This window comes from Erythranthe guttata, chromosome 2, assembly GCF_056151865.1.
Source record: "Erythranthe guttata isolate IM_541 chromosome 2, IM_541, whole genome shotgun sequence".
Lineage (NCBI taxonomy): Eukaryota > Viridiplantae > Streptophyta > Magnoliopsida > Lamiales > Phrymaceae > Erythranthe > Erythranthe guttata.
In genome coordinates, this window is record NC_142534.1 from 15,283,928 (window position 1) to 15,298,777 (window position 14,850).

At 30.0% G+C, this 14,850-nt stretch overlaps 2 protein-coding genes and 1 non-coding gene across 3 annotated transcripts; 1 reads left to right on the forward strand and 2 right to left on the reverse strand.

Moving 5' to 3' along the window:
- Positions 1–2,411: 2,411 nt before the first annotated feature.
- LOC105969557 (RING/U-box superfamily protein) lies at positions 2,412–4,966 on the reverse strand. The gene is made up of 2 exons (XM_012994329.2): positions 3,808–4,966; positions 2,412–2,693 (listed from the first exon to the last, which is right to left on the reverse strand). Exon 1 carries the CDS (start codon positions 4,774–4,776, stop codon positions 3,865–3,867), a length of 912 nt encoding a protein of 303 aa, XP_012849783.2. The 5' UTR covers positions 4,777–4,966; the 3' UTR covers positions 2,412–2,693; positions 3,808–3,864.
- Positions 4,967–6,452: 1,486 nt separating this feature from the next.
- Positions 6,453–6,534, forward strand: TRNAS-GCU (transfer RNA serine (anticodon GCU)). The gene has a single exon. It is a non-coding gene; the product is annotated as a tRNA-Ser (tRNA).
- A 101-nt stretch (positions 6,535–6,635) lies between these two features.
- On the reverse strand, positions 6,636–7,425 carry LOC105969570 (Calcium-binding EF-hand family protein). The gene has a single exon (XM_012994343.2). The coding sequence runs from the start codon at positions 7,207–7,209 to the stop codon at positions 6,790–6,792; it is 420 nt and encodes a 139-aa protein (XP_012849797.1). The 5' UTR covers positions 7,210–7,425; the 3' UTR covers positions 6,636–6,789.
- Between the last annotated feature and the right edge of the window lie 7,425 nt (positions 7,426–14,850).

Consider the following 14,850-nt stretch of genomic DNA (forward strand, 5'->3'; position numbering starts at 1 on the left):
GACCGTTGACAGACGGCCGATTCAAATTTGGATCAATTGATGCTCGTTATTTTTCTTTTTTTTTTTTACAGTCATTTTCCAAATCGTTTGATATATTACTCGAAGGGAAGATAGCAAATTTCTATGTTTATGATTGTGGTTTTAGAAATTAAACACGTGGTAAAACAGTCATAATATACTTATGAGTGATTTAATTTTAGAAATGATAGTGATAAAGTAAAGAACTTTTTAGCTAAGGAAAATATTTATTTTTACTCGTGGTTAACTAGTGTCCTTTACGTAGCACGGAAATGGAAACGTCGATACGGGTAAATGGGGAAATAGATACGGGGAAACGGCATGTTTCAAAAAGGGATACGAAAACTTGGAGTAAACGTGTATATATTAAAAGTATAGGGGTATATTTATAAATATTCTATTGAAAATATATAAATTTTTATTTATATATAAATTCTTTTTATATATTTTTATACAAACATATTCAAAATAAATTTTACTTTCAACTATCATTTTGCAGTTGATCATCAGATCATGTAAATAATTTGGGAATACAAAAGTATTTAAAAAAATTGCTATTCGAACATGTTTCTAACTTTTTAGAAATTGTAAAATAGTCCAGAAGGTGTCCGGCAGTTGTGTTCGAGTTTCTGACACAAAACGTTCCCGAATCGCGGAAACGTTATCAAGATGGTGTTTCCGTGTTGCATAGCTATTAACTAAGCAAACATAAGGTTAATTAAGAATGTTTAATGTTTTTAAAAATAGATCCATGTGAAGTTTCATTAGGTCTGATTTTATTTTGGTCTACATTTCAAATTTATTTCTGATGAATCAACATATTTTCCGTGTGTAATTATCATTTTCTCGTTCGATTGCCACTATTAAGTATTTAAGTTTTATTGCATAATTAGTAAAATGTAAGATAAATCTAATACTACTATTAATGGCAAAATTGCCAGAATTAAGCACCTTAATTACTGTCATAATTAATTGGAAATGCATTCCACTTTTGAATAAAGATGATTATATTAAGAATAAGTGTCTCTATAATGAATACTTATGTATGAGCTGTGAGTACAAACAATGGCTGGAATTTTGTCTGAAGCCCATTGCTGATGTCATACTGATGACGCTTTTATGCACGTTTATTACACGACTTTGTGCTTAAGAAAAATATAAGTGAAAAAATAATTAAACAAGTTGTGAAGGTGAAGGTCTTATTTTATTAATTTTTAGGAGGCTTCAGATTTGTGGCCTGTAGATTATGTGGAATGTAAAACTATATGTTTATTAATTATTAGAGTAAGGGCTCGTTCGGTTACCTATATTTGATTAGATTGGATTACATGAGTTTGGATTAACTTCCTACTGACTAATTAATTATTTATTTAGTAGCATGTACGGTTTCTTAGATTAAAATTTCTATTAAATTTGTTAAAATCAGTTATTACATATGAATTGTCCATAAAACCACTTAGTTTACAATAATAAAATATAATTTTAAGGATAAAATTGTATTTTTCCTTTTTAGTCACCCCCTATTAAATTAATCTCAGGGGGATGTGCTACTAATTTAATGAAATAGTAGCATTTAATAGCGGACTTTGAATTTAGTAGCGGGTTTGAAAAAGTGTGAATCTTACCAACCGGACATGCTATTAGCCCCTACTATTTAGTCAGTAGAACAGTAACCGAACGAGCCATAATTCATAAAAATAATATTGGCTTTTATTTATAAGAAAATTAAATTTTGATTTACCAAACGAATTGGGCCGGGCAGGTTGAGCTAGTGGCCCAACCCGAATTGCTCTATATTATTTTTAAGATATAGGAGGACACGTGGCAATTCAAATTACTAAAAAATTCAAAAGCAAAAGGGATTTGCTGAATGTCGTTTCAGTTTTAATAATACCGACACGACTTCAAGTATGATCTTGGTCATTTTTTAAGGCTGAATTTAGCAAAACTCAAAAGACGGAATTTGTAATTCTTTGAATTAGCTTTCAATTTCAACTTGAATCACCGAGATTAGATATCGGGTGAGAAATATATGGATGAATCAATAAACACTTGTTCACAACTTTGATGCTCTGAGTTAACTAGAATTCAAGTTGTAATTCATTTATACGTAACTTTGTCACCCGGCATCCAATCTAGCTCATTCAATTTGGATTAGAATACTATCTTAAAGGACTACGATTTCCGTAGTTTCAATTTCGCCAAAATCAGATTAGAAAATGGTCATTATAACGTTCGAAGTTAAAAAGGTATTAGTAAAATTGAAACGAGAGTTAACATTTCAAAAAACAAAATTAGGATCCTTCATATGCTTAAGCATAAACCATAATTGGAATCGTTACTAACCCAAATCGAGCAAATTGTTTTGGTTATAACAAAAAAGAAAGCCAATCTTCAATCACAACTCAAAGAAAAGTTCTTAAGATACAACAAATCATTTGGTTTACTATACACCAAAATTTGCAACATAAAGTTTTCAAATAAAATTACGAGCACCGATTACATTTTCCTCTAGAAAAACGGAGCACCAAAGGGAAGGAAAGAAGAGAAGGGCAAGAGCGTCACACTTTCTTTTTATTATTATAAACATAAGCTCAATAATTCATGGCTAATTACACTTCACCGTGCCATTATGATGATAAAACGGCCAGTTCGTCCTAGGAAATATACATCACCTGATCACAAAAATGAAACAAATCCATTAAATATTAGATTCATATTCTAAATAAATGCCTTTGCAAACTCTCGTATTTGTATATAAAAAAATCATGATCGTAAGTATTACACAAGAGTGGCATATTTACGAAGAGGGCTATGAGTATGAAGTGAGTTTGAACTTTGAAGACAAAACAAAAAAAGACTACCGCATTCATACTCGAAGTGACTCTTCAGCTGTATAATACTCTTACAAGTTACAACCGATATAATAATACATTTTATCGAAAACTAAAAACCAATTTGCTATAAACCTAAGGCAAAGCATCAACCGAGGAACAATAAACACATGAAAATCAAGAAAGAACTATATAAAAACTAGTTTAATCTGGTGATTTCCAAGAAAACTATTTGACACACAATTGTTGATGATGTTGTATAGGACAACGGCAACATACGTACGTGGCCAAGCATTTGAAAGCTGATTTTCGAGAATACAGTTTTGTTCTAAAATCGTTTAAAGATTCAATTTTTTTTACAGAATTCTGAATAAGTTTAAATGGTTACTTGACCTACACTGCTTACAATACGCTATGCCATGTACGTAAACTACGATATACGTTTGGTTTTCTTTAAAGCAGCAAAATTGATTCTTGCTTGTGCAAATACAAAGAGAAAAGTTGTTTTTAAGTGCCGATGCACTTGTGAAAAGACCGTAAAAGCCTAAGCTACCCCAAAGTTGTAGGCTTTTGCTAGCAAAAAAGTGTAAATGATATACCTCGGGATATACACAAAACCGACATGAGAAAAATCGAAACTTTACATCAGAAATCAACTCCATTCAACTACTGACAGTTGATCTGAACTAAGAAACGAAATCGAGAAAGAAATGGGATTAGTTTGAAACACCAATATTGCAACCAAGAACAAACAATAACCATTCTAACCGATCGAAAAAAAAAAAAAATAATCTTGTCATCGACAGAGGAAAATTTCATTGAAAAAAGCTTCAAACTGCACCTCAGCTAAAAATTATTGAACTACAAACATTCATCGACAACAAACGAAACAATTAATTCACACTTATAAAGCAATTTAAGCAAGAAAAAACTAAGAAGAGCAACCGAATAATACCTCGGGTTCTGCCAAAAAACGGAACAGAATCCAATTCAACACCGCACAAGGACACAATCAACTCCTACCAAATGCATCAATATCATCATTTCCTCTGCCACCTCCACCGCTACCGACACCTCTCTCTTCGACCTGCCACCTCGGCCAACTCGACACAGTCTCCACACTATTTTCTCTCTCTAAGACCCCATCTCCTCTCTCCACCTCCCCAATTTGTGTCGGAGAAAACAAATTCCCCTCACTCCCACTTCCAATGTTCCCCTCATCGTTCCACCGATGCCTCCTCGCGATATTCCTAAGGCTGTTCCTAAACCCGTACAAATCCGACTCGTCGTCGACTAATTCTTCGAGCGTAAAAGACCTCGCGTACCCCTCCGCGGCCCCATTCGCCGCCTCCGCCTCACCCCTGGGCAGCTTGAATCGGCACACGGGGCACGAATTATTGATCTCGAGCCACGGCACAATGCAATCGGAGTGGTAGCTGTGCTTGCACGGCATCAATTTCGCGACAGAGTCCGCCACGAACGGGTCCTTGCACACCGGGCAGAGCAGGGTGGGGTCGCTGTCGGCGGTGATTGTGACCTCCTGCAAGGACTCGATCGAGGATTTGGGGGCCGGGTCGGATCTCGGATTGGCGGCAGCGGCGGCGGCGGAGGTGGTGGCGGCGAGATAATCGATGAGGCGGCTGAGGTAGGGGCTGGTGAGGAGGAAGTTGTCGTCGGGCGGGGTTAAGGCGGAGGCGGAGGTGTGGTGGTCGACGGGGAAGGGGTTTCTCGGGGCGGGGGAGGGTGGGGTGGTGATGGAATCCTCCATATCCATCTGCTCGAGGGAGTCGCGGTGGCAGTGGGGGCAGAGGAGGGCGGTTGGGGTGGGGGAGGGGGGTAGGCCGATGCTCATGTCGCACGAGTGGCACCAATAGGCTGGGTGGTAGAAGAGGCGGGGAACCGCGGTGGATGGGGAGGCTGACATGGCGCGGCGGCGGCGACGGCGACGGCGGCGGTGGCGGTGGCGGTGGGTCGGGATCTGGGATTAGGGATTTAAACGTGGGAAATTGGATTTGGGGGAAAATTGAGGAAGAGCTAAGGTAGCTAATAACTATAGTGGGGTTAGGTCCAACGTTTAGTCACTGTCCGTTTGGAAGACGTTGATTTTGACCTTCAACGTTTTACTCCTAAATTATCACCAATTAATAATGTTAAAAACCATATATATATATATTACGACCGAAGCCGCAGCCAACCGTAGAATAGCTTGCAAATCATATGAGAAGTACTTGTTCGTTTTTTCTTGTTTTTTTTAATGAAGGAACATGCAGTCAACTGCATAATACCTTGTAAATCATACGAGACGAAAAGTAAATGAAGAAACATGCAGCCAACCGTGTAACAAGTTGCAGAGCATACGTGAGACGTACAACCACTCTAATATAATCATGTGTGATAAATTTTACGTAGCGACCGTTGACAATAGAATTCGAATTTTTGTCAATTGACACAGTTCACTTACTTTAACTGCTAATGCTAGCAGATACCTTACGGACGGGACACTTGTTGAGTTTCTACTACTACTACATGGAATTGATTATTCGGTTGTTGAGGTTCAAAGTTCAACCTAACTCATATCTACAATTAAAATTTGGAGCTGTTGAAATTCGTACTTAAATGTTATTTTCTTAATAGAATTAGTAGCTTTAGTTTTTACTAGAGATTATGATATTCAACATGCTAAAATATTACAAAACACGATATGATGATTATTATTATTGATGGGGATCGGTTTGTCAAGTTTGGGCCGAACTTCCCATATTGGACTTATTAATAATGATTAAATGTATGAATCGAAAGAGATTTATTGGGCTCACCGACCCAATACACGTCAAAGACAAGGTCTCTTTAGAAGCTCGCGGCTAACGAGCTCGCCAGCTCATCCAAACATGCTAGAGACAAATCAATGGGATAGGTGACGAGGTGAATGAGAGCCGGTGGAAAAGAAAACCCAAAATATATGCTCCCTAAATAGATAAGGAAACCATGTCAATTAAGAAGAGTAATTGAACAATGACAAGTAAAGAGATCCTAAATTAGGAAATGTCTAAATAGAAATACTCTATATAAATGAACGTAAAGACCTGATTAAGGGTCCGATTGAATATCAATAATGAATATTTTATACTCTCTTCCAAATACTCTCTCTCTCTCTCTCTCTTTATATTTATATTTTTCGTTCGTCGAATTAATCTTCTCCGGTGAAGAACTGGTGTTTGATTGGTTTTCCAATGGTCAAGAGAGTTGAGTTTGAAAGGAGGTCTTAAGGATGTAGATACTACACCATTAATTATTATTATTAGATTATGTGAGCAAATTAAGTTTTGAACTTGATACTTCTAATTTTAAATTACTATTAAGAACGCGACATCTTTGTAAATAGCTAATTAAATAGTCGAACGAAATTGATACGATATGATATGAATGAAAACGATATAATCAATGACTTATACCACATAACCCTTAATTAACCCTAAAACGATTGGGAAAATTTGTCTTCATATGTTAAAATCACAGAGATTAGTATAGTCTACTGGGCCACTGGTATACTTGTTTGATATACACGTTGATTATAATAATACTGACAATGATTTCAACAAAGTCGCTTTGGCCGAGTGGTTAAGGCGTGTGCCTGCTAAGTACATGGGGTTTCCCCGCGAGAGTTCGAATCTCTCAGGCGACGATTATTTCTTATTTTTTTGGGCTTAGTTTTCGGTTTTTTTTGTTCTGATTTATTATTTCACCATTGTATGTTCAATAATATGTGACAAGGTAAGAATAAAATTACAGCACATAGTAAAAATTCATTACACACCTCCAGAAAACCCAAAACAAGTTCCGATCCAGACAAGGAAATTAAACAAACGATTATTAATTTATTTAAAAAAAAAAAAAAACACAAAAACTAGTTCGATTTGGTACGAGGAAATTAAACCCCCTAGCCGGAAAGCTTGGACGCCTCGAGATCAGCGGCTTTCTTGAGGAAGCCGCTATCGTCGTCTTCAAGAGCCATCTGAATGGGGCTCGAGCCGAGCCCATCGGCTATAGCCAGCAGTATATTCTTCAGCTCAGCCGTGAACTCCATCTGGTCGACTGTCCCACTCTTGTCGCAGTCGAACTGGTTGAAGATCGAGTCGTACAGCTTCGTCAGCTCCTCCGGCGGCGTCGCCACGTCCACGCCGAAGTGTGTCTCGATCAGCCTCAGCGACTCGAACGCCCGCCGGAGCTCCGATCTCGACAGGACGCCGTCGCTGTTCAGATCCAGCGCCGCGAAGGCCTCGTCGGCGCTTTTCTTGAACTGGGCCTCGTCTTCCACGAACGAACGGACTGTTGATCCGTCGATTATCACCACCCCCATTACTGCGTGTTCTCTGTGTTTTTTGTTTCTTGTTTTTTTTTTTTCTTTTTTTGGGTTTTAATAAAATTTAATTAATTTGTGTGATTTAAAATGAGAAAAAAGGGGATAAGAAGACACGTTGATTTCTTCAAACCGTGTAATGGGTAAGATTTGGACATAGATATTGGGCACGTGGTTTCTTTGCGTTGGCCTCAAAATGGAAATCACACGTCATTTCCCAATTACGATTTTTTTTTTTAAAGTATTTTTATTTTGAAGCTATTTTCTTCATATGGATTTTCAAATTCGATAGTTTTTTCGATCGGTTTTAATTTTTCGAAAGCACTTTTGCAAAATTCATAATACAGTTTGAATATTATATATTAACTAGTAATTCACCCGTGCGATGCACGGATCAATTATTTTTTTTAAATTATTTTGGATAAAATAAAACGAACAAAAACTTTGAACAGTTGGCATACATGTAAATAATACCCAAAAAAAATGTTTTATTGAATCAAAATATACATTTGTTTGTGATTTACGTTCCGCTGAAAATCTTTTGTGCACACAACATTGCTCATAAAGTTAGTTATATCGCCCGATTCTGAGTAAATAAATATCTTTATCTCAAATCTACTTTTAACTCTAGACATTGCGGCGTACAATTGGCTATGCCACCCTAATATGACACTAATATTACACTAAAAACAACTACTAATACTAAAACCAACATTGATAATACTAATACCAATACTAATATTAATACTAAAACCAACACTAATAATACTAATATTAATATTAATCCTAATATTAATACGATGATTAATACTAATAGTATAATACTAATATTAATATCAACACTACTATTAACCAACCCTCAATAGGAGAGTTGGTACCTAGAATTTACCAATAGGGTAAAGGTCTAGGGTTCGAGTCCCCCCTCCCCTACTTCCCCTTGTATTGGACTTGAATTTACTCAAAAAAAAAAAAATCAACATTACTATTAATAATAATACGCCAATTCTAATACGGATATTTAATGTTTAAACTAACACGTCAATACTAATACGAACACTAATACTCATACTAATATTAATACTAATACTAATATTAAGACTAATGCTAATGTTAATGTTAATACGCCTAGACAAATACTAATATCCATACTAATACTATTATTAATACTAATACAAATAATAATAATGATAAATATAATGATAATAATACTGATATTGATATTGATACTACTACTGGTATTAATATTGATACTAATATTAATATACATACTGATACACATACACATATTGATACTGATATCGATACCGATATTGATACTAATATTCATACTAATACTATTATTAATATTAATACCAATACTAATACCAATATTAGTATTCATACCAATACTTATACAGATATTGATACTGATACTGATATTCATACTCATACTCATACTCATACTGGTGTTGTTATTGATAATGATACTAATACTAATAAAGATACTAATACTAATATTAATACTAATATTAAGACTAATGCTAATGCTAATGCTAATGTTAATGCCAATACTCCTAGACTAATATGACTTCGAATACTAATAATAATACTAATAATGATAATAATAATACTGATATTGATATTGATACTGATACTGATACTGCTACGGATATTAATATTGATACTAATATTAATACACATACACATATTGATACTGATATTGATATTGATACTAATACTATTATTAATACTAATATCAATACAAATACCAATATTAATATTCATACCAATATTCATACCAATACTCATACAGATATTGATACTAATACTGATACTCATACTCATACTCATACTCATACTGATATTGATACTGATATTGATGTTGTTATTGATAATGATACTAATACTGATAGTGATACTGATATTAATACTTATATTGATACTAATACTGATACTGATACTGATACTAATACTATTACTAATATCATACTAACACTAATACTAATACTAATACTAATACTAATACTAATACCAATACTAATACTAAGAGCAACTCCAACCCACAAATATCAAAATGAATTATCAAATATTTATTTGATATTTTATATTTTAGTTTGATACCTAAATAAATTTATTTGCTCCAACCATAGTTATCAAATAGTTGGTAATTAAAAATAAATAATGTGATTATATATTTTAATTAACACATGTCATTTTCTAATTGGTTATTTAGGTGGTTAAGTTGTGTAACTTCCAATTGGTATTATTTCATCCGGATGTATTTTTACATCCCAAAAATTAAAATATCAAAGTAGAAACTCACTTGATAACTCCATTGGAGTGGAAAATTTCTAACTTCAATTATCAAAATGGTAGTTAAGAATTTTGATATCCCATTTAATAACTCCATTAGAGTTGCTCTAATACTAATACTAATACTAATACTAATACTAATACTAATACTAATACTAATACTAATACTAATACTAATACTAATACTAATACTAATACTAATATTAATATTAATATTAAGACTAATGCTAACGTTAATGCTAATACGCCAAGACTAATATGACTTCGAATACTAATAATAATACTAATAATGATAATAATAATAATAAAACTGACATAATACTGATATTGATATTGATACTGATACTGATACTGCTACGGATATTAATATTGATACTAATATTAATACACATACTAATACACATACACATATTGATACTGATATTGATACTGATAGTAATAATATTATTAATAATAATATCAATACTAATACCAATATTAATATTCATACCAATATTCATACCAATACTCATACAAATATTGATAAATATACTGATATTGATACATATACTCATACTCATACTCATACTAATATTGATGTTGTTATTGATAATGATACTAATACTGATAGTGATATTGATACTAATACTGATATGATACTAATACTGATACTGATACTACTACTAATACTAATATCATACTAATACTAATACTAATACTAATACTAATACTAATACTAATACTAATACTAATACTAATACTAATACTAATACTAATACTAATACTAATACTAATACTTATACTAATATTAATACTAATATTGAAACTAATACTAATATTAATATTAATATTGATATTAACACTAATACAAATACTAATACTAATATTGATAGTGATACTGATATTAATATTAATACTAATACTAATACTAATACTAATACTAATACTAATATTAATACTAATACTAATACTAATACTAATACTGATGCTGATAGTGATACTAATATTGATGCTCATTCTAATACTAATACTAATACTAATACTAATACTAATATTAATACTAATACTAATACTAATACTAATACTAATACTAATACTAATACTAATACTAATACTAATACTAATACTAATACTAATACTAATACTAATACTAATACTAATACTAATACTAATACTGATACTGATACTGATACTGATATTGATACTGATACTGATACTGATATTGATATCATTAATGTTACTGATACTGATATTATACTGATACTTATACTAATACTTATACGGATACTGATACTGATATTTATACCCATATTTATACTCATACCCATACTCATATTCATACTCATACACATACTCATACTTATATTCATACTCATAATCATACTCATACTCATACTCATAGTGATACCGATACTGTTATTAATACTAATACTAATATTGATATTGATATGGATACGAATACTAATACTAATACTAATACTAATATTAATACTAATACTAATACTAATACTAATACTAATACTAATACTGATACTGATACTGATACCGATACTGATATTGATACTGATACTAATACTAATACTCATACGTAAGTAATGTTGACATAATTATAAATTAAACGTTTAAATTTAGTAATTTTCCCGCATAATGAAATTAGTGATTATTTGTTTACTGTTAGTTGAATAAAATTATTATTATTTGAAACAAATTAAAAGAAGATACATAAAACATGTGTCAAATGTAGGTACTACTACTTGTCAAAAATATAGTTTCCATTTACACTTTATATAGAATCATATCAATTAATATCAATTATTAATTTCTTTTTTTCTCTAATTATTATTCTGAGTATATGATAAACAATAAAAATAAGTTTACGATTTATATACTTAAACATAAATTAAATAGCAAAAGGAAAAGAAAAAAGAAGATTGACACATATAATAGAAAGTAAATAACAAATTATGAAACAAAAATCTGGAAATACAACTATCAATATATAATGAGTATCGAGAAAATATGTGGGTATCTTTAAAATTTTATTTGATCTAGAAAAAATATGTGGGTATCATCCATATGTAACATTTATATTGACCATTTAATATAGCAGAATATATATATATATATATATATATATATATATATATATATATATATAATCAAATATAATTAAATTAAAAAATATATAAATATTCAAATTTTATACAGATATTGCAAAATATTTAAAATAATTAGAACGAAATGAATATATTTTTTCAAATCATTCCAAATACACTAAAATTTCATAAATTATTCGAATGTATATTTAAATTACAAAATTATTAACATAACTATTTAATAAAAATTTAAATAAAAATAATACTAAAAAAAGAATCAAAATATTACATTTTTCGGAAAATGAAATTATAAATAAGATAATAGCTTTAGGATTTATAGAATATAATTTTTTTAAATAATATATATATATATATATATATATATATATATATATATATATATATATATATATATATATATATATATATATATATATTTAACGTATAGAAATGTTAAATATGTAAGAACTTAAATACATACCAAAATCAAAATGTCAACTAATCAATTGAAGAATACACTTCATCAATTGAACTTCAACTAAGCCATTTGGAGATATGACATAGACTTTTGCCACATTTCTTTCGTAGATGGCATATATCCTCTTTTTATATTATATATAGATGGTAAATACAATTTTATTTACAATAATACTAAAAATAAACAAATAAATATGATCCAAATTTATTGAAATAAAATTATAGAAACTAATATGAAAGTACAAATTAATAATAATGTATGTACATATGAACAAAATAGATAAAAATAAGCATTATTAATGGACACAAAAATTAATATTTTTACAAAAATATGCAAACGCTAAATAATCTATTACATGCTCAATCAAGTTCATTAATCTCAATTTCTTTTTCATCGAAACCAAGCGTACAATCATCTCACGTATAATCAAAAGATGGAAATGCATAACTATTTTTTTCTAAATTCATCCTTAAAATATACACGGATCATATTTATGCATGCTATACAACGTCGCAGGACTTCTCTCTTGCTAATGTCGTCGCGTATAACACAAACGATGATATCCATGGATCTGCAAAAACTAAAAAAAAAAAAAAAAAAAAAAACAAACATAAGTTAGATTGTTATATGCACACATACATAATAAATGAATAACATCATAAATATTCAACGACAAATAAATGCTTCAAGCGAACATATCGATAAATACTAATTGCATTATGAATTTGCAAAACAAAAGGAATAAAAAAAAAAGTTTAAGATGAGAACCTTAGTTTAGCATGATTATAACAAAATATGCAAATTCAAATAACTTATAAATGAGTTGGGGTTGAGATTGAGGGTATTTATACTTAATTTTCACACACTAAATAAGTAAATAAAAGATTTTAAGAAAATCATATATTGTTTATATTAGTTAATGTATATATACTAAAACATGTATACATATATATTTCACCATAATTGGACATAATTAAAATAAATGTAAATTGATTTCATAAAATAAAAAATAGACATGATTGACAACAAATCCGGTGATTGATTTTATTTGATGCAAATTCAAATAACTTATTAATAATTAATAATTGAAAGTCAAACTTTACATAAATTAAAATTAATTATGGTGATATTATTTCCATAAGTTATCAATATATAATAGATATGATATTGATGATATATATGTATATATAAATGATTTAGATAATAAATGCATATCCGAATTTTAATAAAAATCAAAATATATGAAATATACACACTATTTTTTTTTTATCTTTTATCTTTTTTTCGTATTATAGTAATAAAAATATAAATTTCATAATATATTAAACAACAACTTAATTAAATTTAAAATTTTAAACGTCCAAGTCCATAAATATACTATATTTGCAAAAGGAAATAAAATAAATCCAAATTAATATGATTGATATAATCTATATCAATCAATGATATAGTTTATATATAATTATTTCCATGTATATTGATAAATTAATTTATTAATTTATTAATTTGAATTATTAATTAATATATTAATTAAAATTAGAAAAAATATATATATGTGAATTTCATGTATAATGATATTTGAATATATTAATAAAATATATATTTTATTATATTTCATTTGATTATGATTAATTAAAAAATACTAAATTAATATATTCAAATGAAAAAATTATGAAATATATATTAATTTATTAATATATTCATTTTATACAGATATCCCAATTTTTTTTTATTGAATGGATATTCGAATATTCCAAAATATTGAAAATTCAAAAAAAACAAACAATTGTATTCTTTTATTTTAATATAATATTAAAAAAATATTTTTTCTGAAAATTATTTGAATATTCGTAAAAAAATTGAGTATCGTGAATTTTTTCAATAAATGTATTTTGAAATACTGAAAATATAAATAAGACTTTTTTATTTCGAATTTATAAAATATTAACTTTGTAAATAATATATATACATGTGGTAATTGTTTAAATGATTGTATAAATATTAAATAGGAAATAAATTAAATACATACCAAAATAAAATTGACAACTCATCAATTGAAGAATCCACCTCATCAATTGAACTCCAACTAAGCAATTTTGATAAATGACATCATCATTTGCCACATGTCAATCATTGAGGGCATAGATCCTCTTTTTATATTATATATAGATGCTGCAATTCCGACCGCTTCTTGAGATCACGTATCGTCGAACTCATTTCGTCTTGAAAAATATACGTCACGGACCTACAAATAGGTTGGAAGCACTGCTCCCGATTGTTAGCACTTTAATGCCCAAGTTAGAAATCTCCCAAATTCAAAAGAGAGTGAATCGTTATTTTTCTTAGGGGATATGAACATCTATTTACAGTAGAGATATTTGTGAATGTCATTGGGTTTTTTCAATTCAATCAATTGAGTCATTTCAAATTCAGAATATTTCTGCAATAGTGTCTAAGTCATGAAATGACACTTGCTACTTTTAGCTGGTAGCTCGTCATCTCGTTAACTACCGTATATTAACATGTGAGTCATATTTCTTGGGCCTGTTATAACGGGACTTGTCATATCTCAATATTTTGGGCCGACTTTATCAAAATCCAAAGAAGTAAACAAATGAGGCTTGTATCCCCATGAAGTCCTATCACCTCCTCTGGGCATCGGCCAATTCCCCTCGGTTTTGCTTAGTTGTGTCGTGTTAAATCCTACTGAATCGTATAATGCATAATACAACTACCATTATAATTTCATACTAGTCTTTGAACGATATAATTTCCTTCTTCCGGAAAAAAAAAAAA

What these genes read in the sequence shown, in the direction of transcription:
- LOC105969557 (XM_012994329.2), bottom strand. Translation starts at nt 4,776, where the DNA reads ATGTCAGCCTCCCCATCCACCGCGGTTCCCCGCCTCTTCTACCACCCA.
- LOC105969570 (XM_012994343.2), bottom strand. Translation starts at nt 7,209, where the DNA reads ATGGGGGTGGTGATAATCGACGGATCAACAGTCCGTTCGTTCGTGGAA.